This window comes from Callorhinus ursinus, unplaced genomic scaffold (assembly GCF_003265705.2).
Source record: "Callorhinus ursinus isolate GAN/ISIS: 27379988/994484 unplaced genomic scaffold, GSC_fseal_2.0 scaffold30, whole genome shotgun sequence".
NCBI lineage: Eukaryota > Metazoa > Chordata > Mammalia > Carnivora > Otariidae > Callorhinus > Callorhinus ursinus.
Genome location: NW_027397092.1, coordinates 1,889,631 through 1,908,518, shown reverse-complemented (window position 1 = coordinate 1,908,518; position 18,888 = coordinate 1,889,631). Strand labels below are relative to the sequence as shown.

Here is an 18,888-nt window from a genome sequence, read left to right as displayed (position 1 = left end):
TTTTAATCCTGTACAAAAACATAATTTTGAATACTGCAAACCCTAATGCCTAAAAATAACAGAAGTTTTTCTAAGTGTGAAAAAGCATAAGATACAGTGATTAGAGAAAAGCAGTAGAAAACTAAAAATAGACTCTTAAAAATATCAAGCTTAAGTTCTCTGTCCAAAGTGAGTTAATACATAAAATCAAATCATTTAGTAAATGAGAAATATAATCTAGAGGATTGGCTATAATAAAAGTATTCTTCTGATGGTTCACAAACAATAAAATGCATTCCTTCCTTGTGCTGCATCTTGATTGTGGTAGCAGTTATATAACTCTATATATCTGCCAAGACTTAACTGTATGCTCAAAACTGCTGAATTTTAATGTGTGTAAATTATACCTCAATAAAGCTGATTTTTAAAAATCACATTTTCAGCTAAAATTTTCAGCATATTATTTCAGACTATTTTATTCAATGGCTTAATCATTCCAAAACAATCCGTTACGTTATATAAACTTAATACAGAAAACAATCTGTATATGGTAAAAGTGGACTCTCTTCCAAAATTCCTTATCATCAGCACCCAGTAATAGTGGCTGGAAAGTTCAGTCATCCTTCCTTCCTCTCAACTCCAGCTTTCAGCAGACCATCACGTCCTGCCAATTCACTTTTTTCATCTCTACTGTATTGCCTTAGTTCACTTCTTTCCAGACTCCTGCAACAGACTCCTAATTGATATCCCTGTCTTTAATCTCCTACCTACCAATCCAATCTTTGTCATGTAGAAAGAAAAATGATCTGGCAAAAAACAAAAACCAAAACAACCCACCAATGTTCAACAAAGCAACAATAAATGCCAAAAACACTTGATTAAAAATATTAAAGTGCTTCAGAACAAAGTCTAAAATCCAAGGCACTGGGTGCCTGGGTGACTCAGTCGGTTGAGTGTCTGACTCTTGATTTCAGCTCAGGTCGTGATCTCAGGGTCCTGAGATTGAGCCCCACATCGGGCTCCATGCTCAGTGTGGAGTCTGCTTGTCCCTCTCCCTCCCCCAAGCTTGTGTGCGCATGCTCACCCGCTCTCACATGTGCTCTCTCTCTCGCTCTCCCTCTAAAATAAATAAATAAGGGGCGCCTGGGTGGCTCAGTGGGTTAAGTATCTGCCTTTAGCTCAGGTCATGATCTCAGGGTCCTGGGATGGAGCCCCACGTTGGGCTCCTTGGAGCCTGCTTCTCCCTCTCCCTCTGCCTGCCACTCTGCCTATTTGTGCTCTCTCTCTGTCAAATAAGTAAAAAGCTTAAAAAATAAATAAATAAAATCTTAAATCCGTGCCACTAAAGGCACTTTAAAACTAGGCCACCCGGATCTATACCAATCCCCCTCCAAAGCCTGTACTCTATTTCACTGTCTCTACAGCCATCCCTCTCCATTTCTGTCAGTGAAATACCTATAATCCTTAAAAAATCCAAGTTCAATGTAATTCCTCCATTCACAGCCTCCTAGACAAAGGCAGACAGATCAGCTGTGTCCCCATTAACACTGAACACACTGCTACTTGTTGATGCCACAGTTTCCTCCTCTAGATGCGGGTCTCTTGGCAGGGTCTGAACTACACCAAGTGCAGTGCCTGGCTCATATAAAAATGAGTTATGAGTTATACTAAATAAATAAAGGAATAAAATAGTTTTATTCACTAAATCCATTTTTACTTTGAGAAATACAAATTACCATTTTTTCTCAGATAAAAAGTTTAGAAGATTTGACAATATAGAAAGTACCTTGTCTACATGGAAAATTAAATCCAGTTCACAGACATTTTCAAAACACTTGTCTAATGTTTCCACAAATACCTGAAGAAAAAGAAAAGAAAAAAAGGTTAAATGCTCTTGGGAACTGTATAAATTCATTCAAACCTGTCATCTACAAAGGAGACAATTCTTAATTGTGAACTAACACTTTTCTAAACTCTATTATCACATTTCTCTGTTTTAAATTAAATATTGTATTAAGTGTAACAAGAGTAATTACAGACTATTCTTCATGATAATTACATTTCAATACATTAACATACAAAACAAAATAAACTTTGCTGAAAATAACTAAGAACTAGAAATTCTTAGCACCATTACTTTAAAAAAACACTGAAAAATACTCAAATCAGGCTCCTTATCTTCATGTGAGGAAAAAGAAAGCTTATTGGAAATATTTACCAGGATAGATGGGCATAGTCCAAGTATGTACCACATCCAATGCAGCCAGAATTTTTAATTAGCAATTCAGCATAAAAGATCACTCAAAATTATTTATGGAAAGAGCAAAGACTTTGGAATCAGACCTACCTGGGTTCAAACTCTGGCTTCAATACCTTGTAGGGCCTTGTGTGGGAAAGGGTTAACTCAGAAGGCGTGGGATGCTCAAAACCTACACATTCCCCCAAAATGGCCTGTTTACAGACTAGCGCCTGGCTAGCTCCTGAGACCTGAGCTCCTGAGAACTGAGCTCCTGGGAACTGAGCTCCGAGCCCTTGCAAAGTTCTGTCCTTGGGCAGCACCAAATACCAGTCCGAGCAAACAGTTTATGCTAACAATGTAATTTATGATGAACATCTCCTTTTCTCTGAGGTTCTAGAGATTATACACACAAGCAAGGTCAGTCACAATGGTGCTACGTGCCTATATGACTGACCACAACAAAAATCCTGGGCACGCAGGCTAGGGTGAGTGTCCCTGACTGTGAACACACTGCACATTTCACCACAGGTCATTTCTGGGGGAATTAAATATCTCCTGTGTGACTACACTGGGCAGGAACACCTTGAGGCCTGCAACTGGTGTTCTCCAGACATCCCCTCATGTGCTTTTGCTTATCTTACTGTTTATCACTGTAATAAACCAAAACCATGAGCACAGCAACTTCTGAGCCCTGTGAATCCTGGTGAATCAGTGAGATCATCTTGAAGATCCCTGACACAAGCTTTCAAAACTTAATCTCTTACATTCCGCCTTGCATAGGCTGTCACTATCTCTTCTATTCCCACCACCCTTCTCAGAGTTAACTGTCACAGACAGAATGACAATTTATCCTACAAACTGGGGGCATGAAGAGTAAAAGGGAGCAGCTAGAATTCTGTGATTATTAGTATGCAATGGTATCAGAATTTCATAACAGCCTGGAACAAAAGATGCAAAGCAGGACTGTTCCTAGCAAACTGAAAATACGTTTACTCTATTCTAGGTGATCCTACAGGACCAAGAGTAAATGGAAACAACAAGCTTCTTAGTAAACTGGTCCTACCTCAGGCCAATTTACACAGATCCCCAATCCAAGGTTCCTTCCACCAGTGCAGTTGGGGAAGACAGGTGACGGTGAAACAACGTAAATACAGAACTATATGGCCATAATCAATATTGTCTTAGACCAGGGGTTGGCAAACTTTCTCTGCAAAGGGCCAGAGAGTAAATATTTTAGCTTTGTGGGCCATACAGTGCAACAAAAAGCAGCTATAGATAATAAACAAGGAGCATAGCTCTGTTCCAAGAAAACTTAACGAAAAGGTGTAGCAGGCTGGATTTGACCTGTGGTAGTTTGTTGCTCCCTGGCTTAGACCAAAGTCACTAGGAGAAATAAGAGCTCTGTAAGTAACCAAGAATATATAGTTTTACTCTATAATTTCATTCATGAGAAGGCAAGTTCTTCAGATGACCAACTGTGGAGCATACACAGGTCAGCCTCAAGTGAGTTTCTAGTTTATTTCAATTTTGAGGTAGGCAGAAAGTAAATAACATCCAAACTCCCAACTTTATCTATTTCTCCTGAAGGCCTTGGTGACGTGGACCCTGGAATGACTCCATTCAGTCTACTTGAAACCAATTCAGATCATTTTTCTTCTTGTTGTAAGATTCTTGTTGTAAGCACTGAATGGGATAATTCTGTTTGAACATGGAGTTGAACAAGCTTAACAAATAATAACTTCTTAGGGAAAGTAAGAATATGAGAAGAAGAAAAAACCTTTCCCATTGAAAACAAAGAAAATAATTTTGAAACAGGGTGTTTAAGTTGGACATGGTCTGATTTCCAATTTATAACATCAGAGTTAAATAAGTCACGGGAAATAAAGCCATTTAAGTTCTGCCTCCCCTTCAGAAAATTTTTACTGAAGTATAACCTACATACAAAGAAGTACACAAATCACAACAAGGTATAATCTGATGAATTTCACAAAGTAAACACATCTGGGCAACCAACACCCAAATCAAGTGTCGCAATGTCACCAGCACATGAGAAGCCCCTCTACTCCATGAGCCACCCACACCATCACAGGTAACCACTACCCTGCTTTCTAACACTACAGGTATGTTCTACCTATTTCTGAACTATATTAGATGAGATCACACAGTATATAACCTTTTGTGAGTTGCATCTTTTATTCATCATTATTTTTGTGAGATTCATTTATTTTACTACATAATACAAAAGCTGATTCATTCTCTTTTACAGTATGCTATTGTATGAATATGCCACAATGTATTTACCCATGTGCTGCCGACAAGAGTTTTGGGTTGTTTCCAGCACAGGGCCATTACAATTAGCACTGCTAAGAACACTTGTATCCATATCTATTACTGAATGTATGCACATATACCTACTGAATGTATGCAGAGAACTGCGGAGTCACAGAGCAGCACATATTCAGCTTGAGTAGAAAGCACCCCAGATTTTCTCTCTCTCTCTTTTTTAAAGATTTACTGGGGCGCCTGGATGGCTCAGTCATTAAGTGTCTGCCTTCAGCTCAGGTCATGGCCCCAGGGCCCTGGGATCAAGCCCCACATCGGGCTCCCTGCTTGGCGGGAAGCCTGCTTCTCCATCTCCCACTCCCCCTGCTTGTGTTCCCTCTCTCGCTGTGTCTGTCAAATAAACAAAATCTTTAAAAAAATAAAAAATAAATAAATAAAGATTTATTTATTTACCTTAGAGAGAGCAAGCGAGTTGGGGGAGGGGCAGAGGGAGAGAATCCTCAAGCAGACTCCCTGCTGAGCAGGGAGCTGGAGGACACAGGGCTCAATCCCACGATCCCATGACCCTCAGATCACGACCTGAGCCGAAACCAAGAGTCAGACATCCAACCAACCAAGCCACCCAGGCGCCCCTACCAACAGATTTTCAAAGCAATTATAAAACTTTATGCTCCAAAGAGCAGTATATGAGAATTCCCACAATTACACATCCTTGTTAGCACTTTATGTTGTCAATCTTTTCATTTTAACCATTCTTATGCATGTGTGGTGGTATATCATTATAATATCAATTTGATTTTCCCTGATGGCTAATAAAACTGAGCACTGTTTCAAATTTATCAGCCATTTAGACAGCTTTCTTCGGGGTATCTGTTCAAAACTTCTGCTCATTTACGTACCAGTCTGTCTTTTCCTTCTAGTGTCTAGAACTTCTTCACATATTCTAGACACAATCCTGTCATCTATACATATTACAGATATCTTCTGCTCTGTGGCTTGCCTTTTTATTCTCCTAGCAATGTTCTTGGAAGTTTTCATTTTCAGTATTTTCCAATTAACACCGTTTTTCTTTAAGTTAATCTTTTTTTAATGTCCAATTTAAGAAATCTTTGCCTACAGCAATGCTGGGAAGATATTCTCCCAGAAGCAAACAAGAGCTTTATTGTCTTATTTCTCATGTTTGGACTGAATCTAGTGGAACGGATTTTTGTGTATGGTGTGAGTTGGTCTTCTGTAATTTAAAATCATTATTAGGGGTGCTCGGCTGGCTCAGTTGGTAGGGCACGCGACTCTCACTCTCAGGGTCGTGAGTTCAAGCACCACGTGGGCATGGAGCCTACTTAAAATAAAAAAATAAAATCATTACTATACTTACTCATCAGAATAAAGTTTCTAGTATGCCTTTACTTTTCCAAGCTTACTTTTTCCAAACCCACTAGTTTGATCATCCATATATGATAGCTATACATTCTTTTTTAACCATCAGAAGATAACTATCTTGGTGAAAATGCTGTCTAAATAGTTTCCTGCCACTTATGAATACTTATAAAAGATCAGTAGAACCCACTGAATCAATGTGCAGATGATGCTGGACAAAGCAAAAAAGAATTTTCTTGATAGCTTTAAGTGTACCACTGGTGAACCATGTAGTGGCAAAAAAATATGGGTTGCCAAAAAGCAAGTATGGTCTAGTGGTGAGGAAACCAGAAAGACCTAGCTTCAAATTCCTACTCTGCTGCTACCTAGCTATGTGAGCTTGAGCATCACTTAACTCCTCCAAATCTCACAACTATAAAACAGTGATAAAACTACCCACCTTTCTGGATTATCTTACAGATTTAGTTAAATAATTTAGGGGCACCTGGGTGGCTTAGTAAGTTAAGCATCTGACTTTGGCTCAGGTCATGATCTCAGGGTCCTGGGATGGAGCCCCAAGTTGAGTCGGGCTCCCTGCTCAGTGAGGAGTCTGCTTGTCTCTCTGCCACTCCCCCTCCCTCTGCTCGTTCACACATGCATCTGTGTGCCTCTTTCTCAAATAAAAAAAAAAAAAATTAGATAAAGTGCCCAAAACACACCTAATAAAAGGGAACCAGTATTGTTTATCTGGCTGTTCAAAACATGCAAGGATTACAAAATTAAAATAGAAATAGAAAATTCTAATTCTGCTGATAAACACTGATATAAAAGCAAGGTAACTACCTACTGAGGCTGCCAAGCCTTCATGATGTGTTCATTAATACAGAAAGGGGGGTGCCTGGGTGGCTCAGTTGGTTAAACGTCTGACTCTTGGTTTCAGCTCAGGTCATGATCTCATGGGTCTTGGGAGCAAGCTGTGTAGGGCTTCATGCTCAGTGGGGAGTCTGCATGACAGATTCTCTCCCTCTGCCCCCCACCCCACTAATGCACATGTGCTCACTCTCTCTCTCAAATAAATAAATCTTTAAAAATATATATATAGAAATTAAACTCTAAAATAAATACATCAATCTAAATCTATATATATATCTTTACATATACACACACACACATACACATACATATATAAATTAAAATGTTGCCTATATTTAAACAACAATAACACCTTTGGAAAACGTAAATACTTAAAAAAAAAGGGGGGGGTCCTGCAGCAAAATGTCATAACTACATGTTCTTAATTTAGGAAAAGAATTCTTAAGATTTAAGACATTCAAATGCTAAGTTTGGCCTAAAAAAATCAAAAACCCTCTTCAAAAAACGTTTTCACTGGGTGCCTGGCTGGCTCAGACACACAGCATGCAACTCTTGATCTCAGGGTCGTGAGTTCAAACCCCATGTTTGGTATAGAGACTCTTTAAAAAACAGAAAATAAATCTTTAAAAATAGGTTTTCATTAGATTTCTTTTGATTTAGCAAAAATTCTTAATATAATTAAAAATCCAGAGCTTTGTAGGTAGATACACACACTGATGTGCATATGGTCAAGGCCAAGACTAACTGAAATAAGGAAATTAAGAAAACCAAATTAATGGGCCTTTGGGGTTCTAGCCAGAACAAAAAATAATAATAATAAAGTTGCTGTTATATTTCACAAAAAGAAAGATAAAAAGAGCGAAGTACTAAAAGTGACATGGTAAATAGCACTCTCTTATGTTTCAATTTAAAAATGATATAAATTTCAGGGGCACCTGGGTGGCTCAATCAATTAGGTGTCTGACTCTTGATTTCACTCAGGGCATGATCTCAGCGTCCTGAGATCCAAACCCATATTGGGCTCTGAGCTCAGCGGGGAGGCTGGTTGAGATTCTCTCCCTCTTGTACTCCCTCTGCCCTTCCTCCCTACTCATAAGCACACACACACTCTTTCTCTCTCTAAAATAAATAAATAAATCTTTAAAAGAAGAAAGATATAAAGTTGAAAGTCAATTTCAATATAACAGTTATCTACTAAGGAGCAACTCATTAACCTCTGGCCTCCAGAAATTCAAAGGTTAATGGGAAAAAATTAATTTACTAAGAAAATCATATTTTAAGTTTTCCCTTTTTTTAATTAATTAATTTATTGGGGAGCCTGGGTGGCTCAGTTGTTAAGCGTCTGTCTTCGGCTCAGGTCATGATCCCAGGGTCCTGGGATCGAGCCCCGCATCGGGCTCCCTGCTCAGCGGGGAGTCTGCTTCTCCCTCTGCCACTCCCCCTACTTGTGTTCCCTCTCTAGCTGTCTCTCTCTGTGTCAAATAAATAAAATTTTTCTCAAAAAATTAATTAAATTTATTTATTTGACAGACAGAGAGAGAGAGAGAGAGAGAGAGAGAGCGCAAGCACACAAGCAGGGGGAACAGCAGAGGGAGAAAGAGAAGCAGGCTCTCCGCTGAGCAGTAAGCCCGACACGGGGACTTGATCCCAGGACCCTAAGATCACGATCCGAGCTGAAGGCAGACGCCCAACCAACTGAGCCACCCAGGTGCCCCAAGTTTTCTTTTATTTCAATAATTAGTTTTCCAAAAAGAAATAAAAAAGAGCAATATTCCGAAAAAAAAAAAGCCACATCCACATATAAACAGTCTCCCTTCCCAGTGCCATTCTAACAACAAACCTTTCTTGTGTTTCCTTTATCATTAATTACAGATCTGTGCATCTGGGCCAGAAAGGTAACAGGAATGTGTCATGAGGCAGCTCAGTATTTAACAGTGCTTAATACTTAAGAGCACAGGCTTTAGTAAGCATATCTCTGTAAGATTCCAGCTTAGCCTCTATGAAATCTAGGGCAAGCTGTTCCCCTCTAAGCCTTAGTTTCTTCATTTGGGCACAATAATAATGGTACCTTTGCCACAGAGTTGTTTTACTGATTAAATGAATAAATATAAAGGCTTGAAACAATGTCTCCCCCCAAAAATATATATGTTAGCTAGTATTGTAAGTAGAAATAATTTTTGGTTTCCCACATATATATATAATATATATGTTGGCTAGTATTATAAGGAGAAATAAAAATATGCACTAGGTAAAACAGATGCCACAAAATATCCTTAAGCAGTATCATCTATATGGCAGACCCACCCCCCCCTTTAGAGTTTCTATGTAAAAATATAATTTTTTTCTGGGTTTGGGGATTTCTATTAAATTTTATGAGGAAATCCATAACATTAAATGAAATACATACAAGCTAAATTGACATGGTTTTTTTTTTTAAGATTTTATTTATTTATTTGTCAGAGAGAGAACACAAATGGGGAGCGGCAGGCAGAGGGAGAAGCAGAGTTCCCGCAGAGCAGGGAGCCCGATGCGGAACTCGATCCCAGGACTCTGGGATCATGACTTGAGCTGAAGGCAGATGCTTAACTGACTGAGCCACCTAGGCATCCCTTAAATTGACATGTTTTAGGACAGAAAAAATTATAAGCCCAAAAATAGAAGGCATAAATTTAAAAACACTAAAAATACACCAAGAAATCTAAAAAAAAAAAAAGTTTTTAGTCAGCAGCAAGATGTTCTAGAGAGATACTGGTTTAGCTCAAGCCAAGACTCAAAAAAAATACCACTAAAAACGTACCAGAAGAGCTAGGGAAGGTAGACTAAACTTAACATCAGATCAGCTACCTTTAAAGAACAGTGTATGACTGGATTCCAGACCAAATTTCCACAAAACCTGACCTGGAAACTAACCAAGTCAATGATAACAGTCTTAGGAAAAACAGAGACATTTATTGTGCACTTACCAAGTACCAGGCATTTCACACACATTAAACTTTCAACTTCAGCATGAAGAAACTAAGAGTTGATGAGAGGACAATCTGTCTTCTATCTATACTCATGTCAAAATGATTCAGAAAGAGTTCACATCAATGATTCTTTTTATGTGATTTATTTCTAATTTTTTAAAAAAGGTCAATGATGATAATACCAGAATCCATTGAGTATATATTATTATAGCATTGCTATTGTTCCATTTATTAAATATTTTATTTAATCCTTCATGGTAATCTCATAAGGCAGGTACTTTTATTATCAACCACCTGCAGAAGGGTAATCAAAAGCAAAAAGTCAACTAACTACTAACACAGTGAGGTAGGAGAAAGTCTCACTGCAGAACCTGAATTCTTATTCACGAGGCATACTGCCTCCAACAAAAGAAAACAGTACTTGATTTTTAATGTAGTAAGAAGTGGTTATTTAGAAAATTTGGAAAATACAGGATATAAAGCAAAAATTTTAACTTTCCATACCTCCACCACCAACATGAAGACAGTAATTGTGCAAAGCAGACTACTTGTACTATAAGAAATTTAATTACGTTGGAGCCCCTCCATCAAATGGACTTAGTATGATTTGTACGTTGGATTTAGAAGTCTAAGGAAGAACCAGGATTTTTAATGTACAAGGCTACTAAATCAAATATTAATTTTGAAAATTAAAGTAGCCTCCAAATTATTTCTGTGCACAAAGCCACTTGTGAGATTTTTAACAACTTGTATTGACACAAATTGCTAAAAATTATATTTCAACTTCCAAGCAAAAGCTAATTTTAAAAATCACATTTGGGGGGCACCTGGGTGGCTCAGTTGGTTAAGCGACTACCTTCGGCTCAGGTCATGATCCTGGAGTCCCAGGATCAAGTCCCGCATCGGGCTCCCTGCTCAGCAGGGAGTCTGCTTCTCCCTCTGAACCTCCCCTCTCTCATGTGCTCTCTCTCTCATATTCTCTAACTCAAAGGAGTAAATAAAATCTTTTAAAAAATAAATAAAAATAAAAATCACATTTGGTCTTGAAAAATATTCTTATATGTGTAACTGAAAAATATTCTGCTATGTATATGGTACAATTAATATTCTGAGCACTGACTTAAAACAGAAGAAAATAAATGCAAAACCTAGAAAGATTTTCCTTGCATAATTATAACCAATCAATACAGAGGGCATAATGGAAAATCACTACTTGGCAAACACCACAATGGTAATTCCTTCAGGTAAGAATCATCGAGAGATGCTAAAATTAATGACCAAAAATACGACTAGAAAAAGGATATGTACATGGTCTCAAAATTATTCCCCATGAGATACTTTTAAGTAAAAAGAGATAATGTAAGTTCAGAGTATGCAAACCTGACAGGCACCGTCTTAACCAAGGGATCAGAATAAATATCACTAGTAACAAGACAAAATGAGATCATGTCCCTCCTGATATGATGCACTGCAAAGGACATAAAAGCACTCCTGTGGTACAAACAGAGGAATATTCTATAAAATAACCGGCTATTACTCTTCAAATGATCACGGTTTGAAGGACATAGAATGCAAGAAAGACAAAGATGAACTATTACAAAGTGAAGGAGACTCAGGAGACATGAAAACTGAATGCAAATGTGACCTGGATTAAACCCTCAACAAGAAAAATGACATCAATGGGACAACTGGCAACTTTTGAATAAGGTCTGCAGATTAGATAATAGTATTATATCAATGCTGATTTCCTAATTTTAATCATTGTACTGTGGTTACCTAAGTTAAATTTAGGGAATATGAGTGAAGGTATGAAATGCAAGAATTCTTTGTATTGTATTGCTGCTCTTTTTTAAGTCTGAAATAATTTCAACATAAGTCTTAAAAATTTTTAAAGAAAAAGAAAATCTGAAAAACCAAGCTCAAAGGGTCCTCTTCTCCTCTATGCCCAATTCCTCCCTAAAAACTTATCATTCTATACTGGGAAATGAGGAATTCGTCTTAAATCAAAGAAAAATACCAACACAAGTTGAGTTTTTCTCTCAAACTTGCTTTAAAAGGAGAAACAATAGGGGTACCTGGGTGGCTCAGGTGGTTAAGCATCTGACTCTTGTTTTCAGCTCAGGTCATGATCTCAGGGTTGTGGGATCAGGACCCATGTTGGGCTCCACGCTCAGTGTGGAGTCTGCTTGAGATTCTCCCTCTCCCTTGGGGCGCCTGGGAGAGGGAGACTCTGCCTTCGGCTCAGGTCATGATCCCAGGGTCCTGGGATCAAGCCCCACATCGGGCTCCCTGCTCAGCAGGGAGCCTGCTTTTCTCCCTCTCCCACTCCCCCTGCTTGTGTTCCCTCTCTCGCTGTGTTTCTCTCTGTCAAATAAATGAATAAAATCTTTAAAAAAGAAAAAAAAGATTCTCTCTCTCCCTCTGCCCATCTCCCCCCCACTCCCACAAACACGTGCACTGCACACGCTCTCTCTAAAAATAAATAAAATCTTTTTAAAAAAAAAGGGAGAAAAAATAAATTTTAAGTTACTCCCAACTCCAAAATTCTGACTTTAAGTACCTGAGTTCCAAAATATTTCCTTCATTTCACCACTACCAATTAAATAATACTATGTCTCCTGGATTCTAGGTCCTAAATACATTAGCTCTAATTCTTACGACAATGTTAAGGCAGCTATGCGTATCAGCACCTACAGACAAGAGAATTGGGAATGCATATGGGTAAGTAATTTTCTCAAAGTAACTGTTAGGTGACAGAGCCAGTATTCAAAACCACCCCATCTGACTCCAAACACCAACTTGGCTCTGTGATGCCTCCCAAGAGGACGGCTGAGATGTGAACAAACATGTAAATTAGAACAGTATCATCAAATTCAATACCAGGATTTATCAAGAAGTAGCAATGTAAATAAGTGAAAATTGAATATTAAATTTGCAGTTATTGGAAAACAGACTTCTCAATGAAAATAAGACAGGAAAAGAATTTTAGGAATGCTGAAACACTAACAGTGTCTGACTCAAATTGTAGAAATAATTTTTGGTTTCCCATATATATATATATATATATATGTATATATATACATATATGAAGTGAATCTTACTGAAAACAGAAAGTTTTAATACTTTGGTAACGGTATGGTGTAGCAGATAGAATTTTCCTGAAATGACCCTGAGCATTCACTCTGGACTGCCTGGAAAATGAGCCACCTGGGCCAGGGCTCCCTTTCTCCAGCAAGAGGAACTGCACCAGAACTCACCCTCCCATGGGACCAGGGGTTATTCCCCATGGTCTCATGGGGACCCTGTAGCTTGCCATGGTCCCCTAGTACTGCTAGTCAGCTGGTCTTCAGCGAGATAATTCTTAAAAATAACTACACAGCCCAAATTTTAAGCAGTGCCCTACTTAACAAGGCACTTTCAAGCCTCCCCTTATAACAAAAGAGAACAATGACACACGGTGGAAGGCAGAACGGCACCATTCCACACCTGGCAGCACCCACCTCACATAATTTCCTCTGCAATCAAGGGACGATCACGGGATCTTTCTTCACTTACAAATTCTTGGCTTACAAGTTCCTCCAATTAGGTCACTCTCTTAGCAGATACCTCTATCACCATATGAAATTCATCTTAAAGCCATTACACAACAGAGGATAAAAGGATTAACAGATTCTCATAAAAATGAAAAAGAAAGATAAAAGGACTTCTTTATCCAATTCAATTTGCATACTAATGAAATAATACTTTATGTGCCTTCCTTATAAATACATGCTTTAATGATAATGTTAGCTAAAAACCACTGACAACTACATGTCAGTCATTTAGCCATGAGCTTCAGGTACAGTAACTTTTTTAATGCTTGCACCTACTCTATGAGCTGGTATTATTACTGTCACTCCCATTTTTCAGGTGAGGAAAATGAGAGACAAAGATGTAAAATAACTTGCCCAAAAGTACAAAGCAGAGGCTGAATGGTTTTAACCACGACTAGTTTGCTTTGATTCACTGATCTAACAACCCCATGAGGTTTATAGGCAGCATATTAAAACAGGCATACTTGGAGCGCCTGGGTGGCTCAGTTGGTTAAGCGACTGCCTTCGACTTGGGTCATGATCCCCGGGTCCTGGGATCAAGCCCCCCATCGAGCTCCTTGCTCAGCGGGGAGCCTGCTTCTCCCTCTCCCTCTGCTTGTGCTTGTGCTCTCTGTCAAATAAATAAATAAAATCTTTAAAAAAAATAAAATAAAATAGGCATACTTTACACAGGTGAAAAAATTCAAGGTCTATAAAGATTAAATGACATGTTCAATATCATACTAAATTAGCATTCACAGCCGTTAAGTAAAATAATTTCATAAAAGCCAGTCTAATATTCAGGACCATAGTAACAACAGATGCTACACGTGGAGCTCTAGTTTAAATACATATGGTAACACCATGGTCAAACATCTTTCTATTTATTTATTTATTTATTTTTTAAGATTTTATTTATTTATTTGACAGAGAGAGACACAGCGAGAGAGGGAACACAAGCAGGGGGGGTCGGGGAGGGAGAAGCAGGCTTCCCGCAGAGCAGGGAGCCTGATGTGGGGCTCAATCCCAGGACCCTGGGACCATGACCTGAGCCGAAAGCAGACGCTTAACCACTGAGCCACCCAGGCGCCCCCAAACATCTTTTTTAAACCTAACAAAGAGTTCAGCTGTTAGCTCTCCATTTTTTCCTGACTGCAACTGAACAAAACTGATGCTGATGTAACTGCTACATGTGGTACAGAAAACTGTAGCAGAATTTGGAATTATCTAGTGAACTTCTATGCCTCCCTTTATTATTAGCTTGGCATAATAAATTAATTGAGGACAATATCACTGCTTATAAATAACTCAAACAACCAACGTTAATATTTAATGAACTTTTCATTCTCACTCTGTAAATATTTTAACACTTCCAACGAAGATATGCTACAGCAGAAAGACTAAAAAAAGCCAGCCACCAGCTCTAAAATACTCTTATATGGCAGTTGATATCACATTAAAATAGTACATATCAGAAACAAAAAAGGATCACCTTTTTTTCCAACTTACAAAGAATTAAAAAAAGAAACAAAAGAAAACAAGCTGATTACAAGCTGATTACAAATTCCACATGGAATTTACTAATGATGCCTTTTCTCAGATTTCACGCAAGATATAAAGTCAAATCTGGGACAACATATGCATACCTTAGAAACATAAAACCTTTGCATAAAAATACATGCTTTCAATGATCATCTAAATGGTATCATTTCAATGCTCAAAAAAAGCAAACTTAACATATGTTTATTAATTATATATTGATGTTTAAGTTCTCTTGATCCATTCTTTAAAGAAATGCAAGGCCAAGAGGTTTTGATCTAAACTCTCTTGCTTTATTATTTTCCGCTTCTACTTTTTACATTATACTTGCCTTCCTCAAAGCTAGAAGATGGACAAAGCAAGAAAATAATAAGCTCTGATTAGCTGTTTCATGAAACCAAAGCAGAAACAATGAGCTAGTCCCTTCCATCTTTGTTCATTAGACCAGTATTTTTAGAGTGACTGACTCAGGCATGCTCAGCACTCCCTTGGAAGTACTGAATGATCTATGGTGGTCGCAGGGGAGACAGCGACTACAGAACTTCCAACGTGTTTGTGACAGTGGTAGAATTAGTCCGTGCAAGGTAAATTACAGAACTTTTTTTATGACATGATATATCAACATAGGACAACTCAATTGCATCTTCTTATAAAAAGACTTCCAGCCTACATTAGTAATGGAAGATGACACAATTCTCCTGAAATCCTCTTTTCTGTGTCTCACCCAGCATCAAGACCAGTTATCAACATTTGAACAGCAACGGCTAACACGTTTTACAAAACACAAGACCTAGTTTCCACTTTCCACAAACACATGATAAAATCTACTTCAGATACAGTGTAGGATATTTGTTCTTTGACAACTCCCCATGTAATTCTCTTCTGAGATGTAACAACTACACTATCTGCTATCATCACCATTAAAATCACCCACAGCATCAAAAAATAATCATTTACAATGGCTTAAATCCCACGATACAAGCATAAAATACTGCCAATTTGTCTTGAGGAAAATTCACATTTGTTTTAGTCTTTCTTAAATGAAATCTTTCTCTTCAATGCAGAGTGCATTTTGAACAGATTACTTTTCTTTTTTTCCTCCTGTAACATTAGTAGCTAGCTCAGAAAATAAAGTATACGCCCACCACTCTCTTCAGTAGTGGATAATTGAGAGAGAAACAGAAAGCAGTTTCATATTAAAAAACTATTTTCTAAAAAACACAAAGCTCCTATGAAATAATAGTGCAATGAATTAACTACTACTTACATGGGATAAACCAAAAAATGTGTTAATGAACAAAGATAGAAGGATGCAATATAGGGTTCTGATCAACCCTTAACTGTTACTAATCTATACTTAAGTAAAAAGTTTGCTTCTCTTTCTTTACTAGAAAAGCCTTTGGGAAAACAAAACACAGCTTAGCAGTGTTTCTCAAGGAGGCCTCAGGAAGAGAATATCTATCCATGGGATCGTGAGGCATATTCATCTCAAACTCAAAATTTCTTTGATGTCTCCTCCTACAGGTATATATATTATAAAAATTTCTCTTCTACCTCATAATACATGTTTATCTTAATATATATACATGTGTTTATCTTAAAGGTACTATTTTCTCACCACCAATTAAACAATGAAAAACATAGCAAGAATGTCTGCTATGATTACTTTGTGGTTTTTTTTTTTTTAAGATTTTATTTATTTGAGAGACACAGACAGTAAGAGAGGGAACACAAGCAGGGCGAGTGGGAGAGGGAGAAGCAGGCTCCCCACCGAGCAGGGAGCCCAACGTGGGGCTCCATCCCAGGACCCTGGGATCATGACCTGAGCCAAAGGCAGATGCCCAATGACTGAGCCACACAGGTGCCCCATATGACCCGGTTTTAGGGAAGTTTTAATAATTAAGGACTAGGAAGACCTGAATAAAGATCCAGCTTTTTGTAAAGAATTTCTCCCTTTTAATTTTTTTCATTTATTTATTTTTTTAATTTAAATTCAATTAATTAACATATAATGTATTATTGGTTTCAGAGGTAGAGGTTAGTGATTCATCAGTCTTATATAACAACCAGTGTTCATTATATCACGTGCCCTCCTTAATGGGTATCACCCAGTTACCCCATCCCCCCATCTTCCTCCCCTCCAGAAACCCTCAGTTTGTTTCCTATGATTAAGTCTCTTATGGTTTGTCTCCCTCTCTGGTTTTGTCTTGTTTTATTTTTTCCTCTCTTCCCCATGATCCTCTGTTTTGTTTCTTGAATTCCACATATCAGTGAGATCTATGACAACTGTCCTCTGATTGTCTTATTTCGCTTAGCATAATACCCTCTAGTTCCATCCACCTCGCTGCAAATGGCAAGATTTCAGTTTTTTGATGGCTGAGTAATATTCCATTGTGTATATATAGCACATCTTCTTTATCTATTCATACTTTGTGGTTTCATGTAGTTCAGATACCTACCTCCTCCTCAAAACCTAGTTTAAGAATTATAGATTGAGAGTAATCTGGCATATTAATAGCTCCATTTATCACTTGTCTTTTTCTTTTCATTATTAACATTTGATGCCAAAAGCCTTGATCTAGCCACTTTTACTATTTCTATGCTTTGGTACTCAGCATTACTACCAAAGTCTTCTGCTTTAATTCCCCATTTACTCCATCATACTAACTAGATCTCAAAGCATTCCCCTTCTTGCTGATTTCAGAACCACGAAACTTGTTTGGGACAAAAAGCTTCCTTTTTATGTGCAGCTTTCTCCAATCTGCTACAATGTGCCTACACCATGTGCCTGGTTTTGCCCTGTCTGGGGTCAAGAAAGAGAAAGAAAACAAGTGTAGAGCATTCCCTCATGATAATCTTAACCCAATACAACTATTTGTAGCAGTGACATTTGTTTATTGTGTAGAATTAATTTGTTAACTTTTTATGGAAATATCACAAACAGAAAGCACAAAAATCTCAAGTGTATACAGAGCTTCATGATTTCCACCAATGTAACCAGTGCTCAGATAAAAACACAAAACAAAGTATTACTAGCATGTGGCAACTATATTTTATTTTTCTAACTAATTCTCCTGCTTCTACTCAGCGTTTAGGTTTTGTTGTCAGTTATTTTACATAGAATGCTAAATATTAGGCACTAAATACATTCATTCAACAATTGTATGTTAAAGGCCTACTACATGCCAGGTGCCTTTCTATGCCCTGGGGATAAACCAGTGAACAAAATAAAAAAAACCGGCCCTCAATGAGCTTATATTCTTGTAAGGGTAAATGACCATAAACAAGATAAACTAAGTCAAGTATATAGTATGTTAGGTGGTGATAGGTACTAAGGAAAAGAAACTTTAAAAGCAAGAAAAGAGTTAGACTATGTCAGAGAGGGAACATTTTTAGAAAGGACCAAAGAAAACCATATTGAAAGATGATATCCAGGTCAAGACCTGAAAGAATGATGGAGCTAAGGAACGATGGGAACACCAAACAGAAGAACAATCTAGGTACAAAGACCAGCAAATACAAAGGCTCTGAGGGAGAAGCATGCCTGATGTATCTGAGAAACAGCAAGCAGGACACTGGGGCTGGAGCAAAAGGGTAAGGAGCAGAAGATGAAGTGAGATAAGCAGAGTGTAGTAGGGAGGGGACTCAGAGCTTGTGGGGCCTCATGGGTCACGTGTAAGGAAGTTGGCTTTTACTTTGAGCGAGAAGGGAAGCCACTGAAGAACCGAGAATGTGAGTTATGACCTATTTCAACAGTATCACTCGCTGTTTTACTCAGAAACGATGAAAGGAAAAGATAGTGGATGCAGGGAGAACAGTCGGGAAACTGCTGGAAGAGTCCAGGCGAGAGCTGGTGGTGGCTTGGACCAACGTGGTCACGGCAGTGCAGAGAACAGCATGCGGTCAGACCCTGTATCCCCGCCAGGCCGCTGAAGAAGCGTTAAGAGAGACCACAATACTGGAATGAAGCAACTGAAGAGGTCCAAGAAAACCAGGCAAGTACGGCGTCCTAGAAGCCAGGGGAAGCAAGTATTTCGTGAAGAGATGAATTGAGAATCTTAATCAAATAAAGAAGGACTGA

General features: G+C 38.2%; 1 protein-coding gene across 5 annotated transcripts in view; it reads right to left on the bottom strand.

The window, feature by feature from the left end:
- The window catches only part of AP3S1 (adaptor related protein complex 3 subunit sigma 1), a 107,132-nt gene that overhangs the window by 60,608 nt on the left and 27,636 nt on the right, over window positions 1-18,888 (bottom strand). For 3 of the 5 annotated variants that reach the window (XM_073878548.1, XM_073878549.1, XM_025860810.2), the window contains exon 4: window positions 1,766-1,837. The exons of the other annotated variants lie outside the window; for them this stretch is intronic. In XM_073878548.1, coding sequence (XP_073734649.1) covers window positions 1,766-1,837 — 72 coding nt within the window. The remainder of the gene's footprint in view (window positions 1-1,765; window positions 1,838-18,888) is intronic. 5 annotated transcript variants of the gene reach the window in all.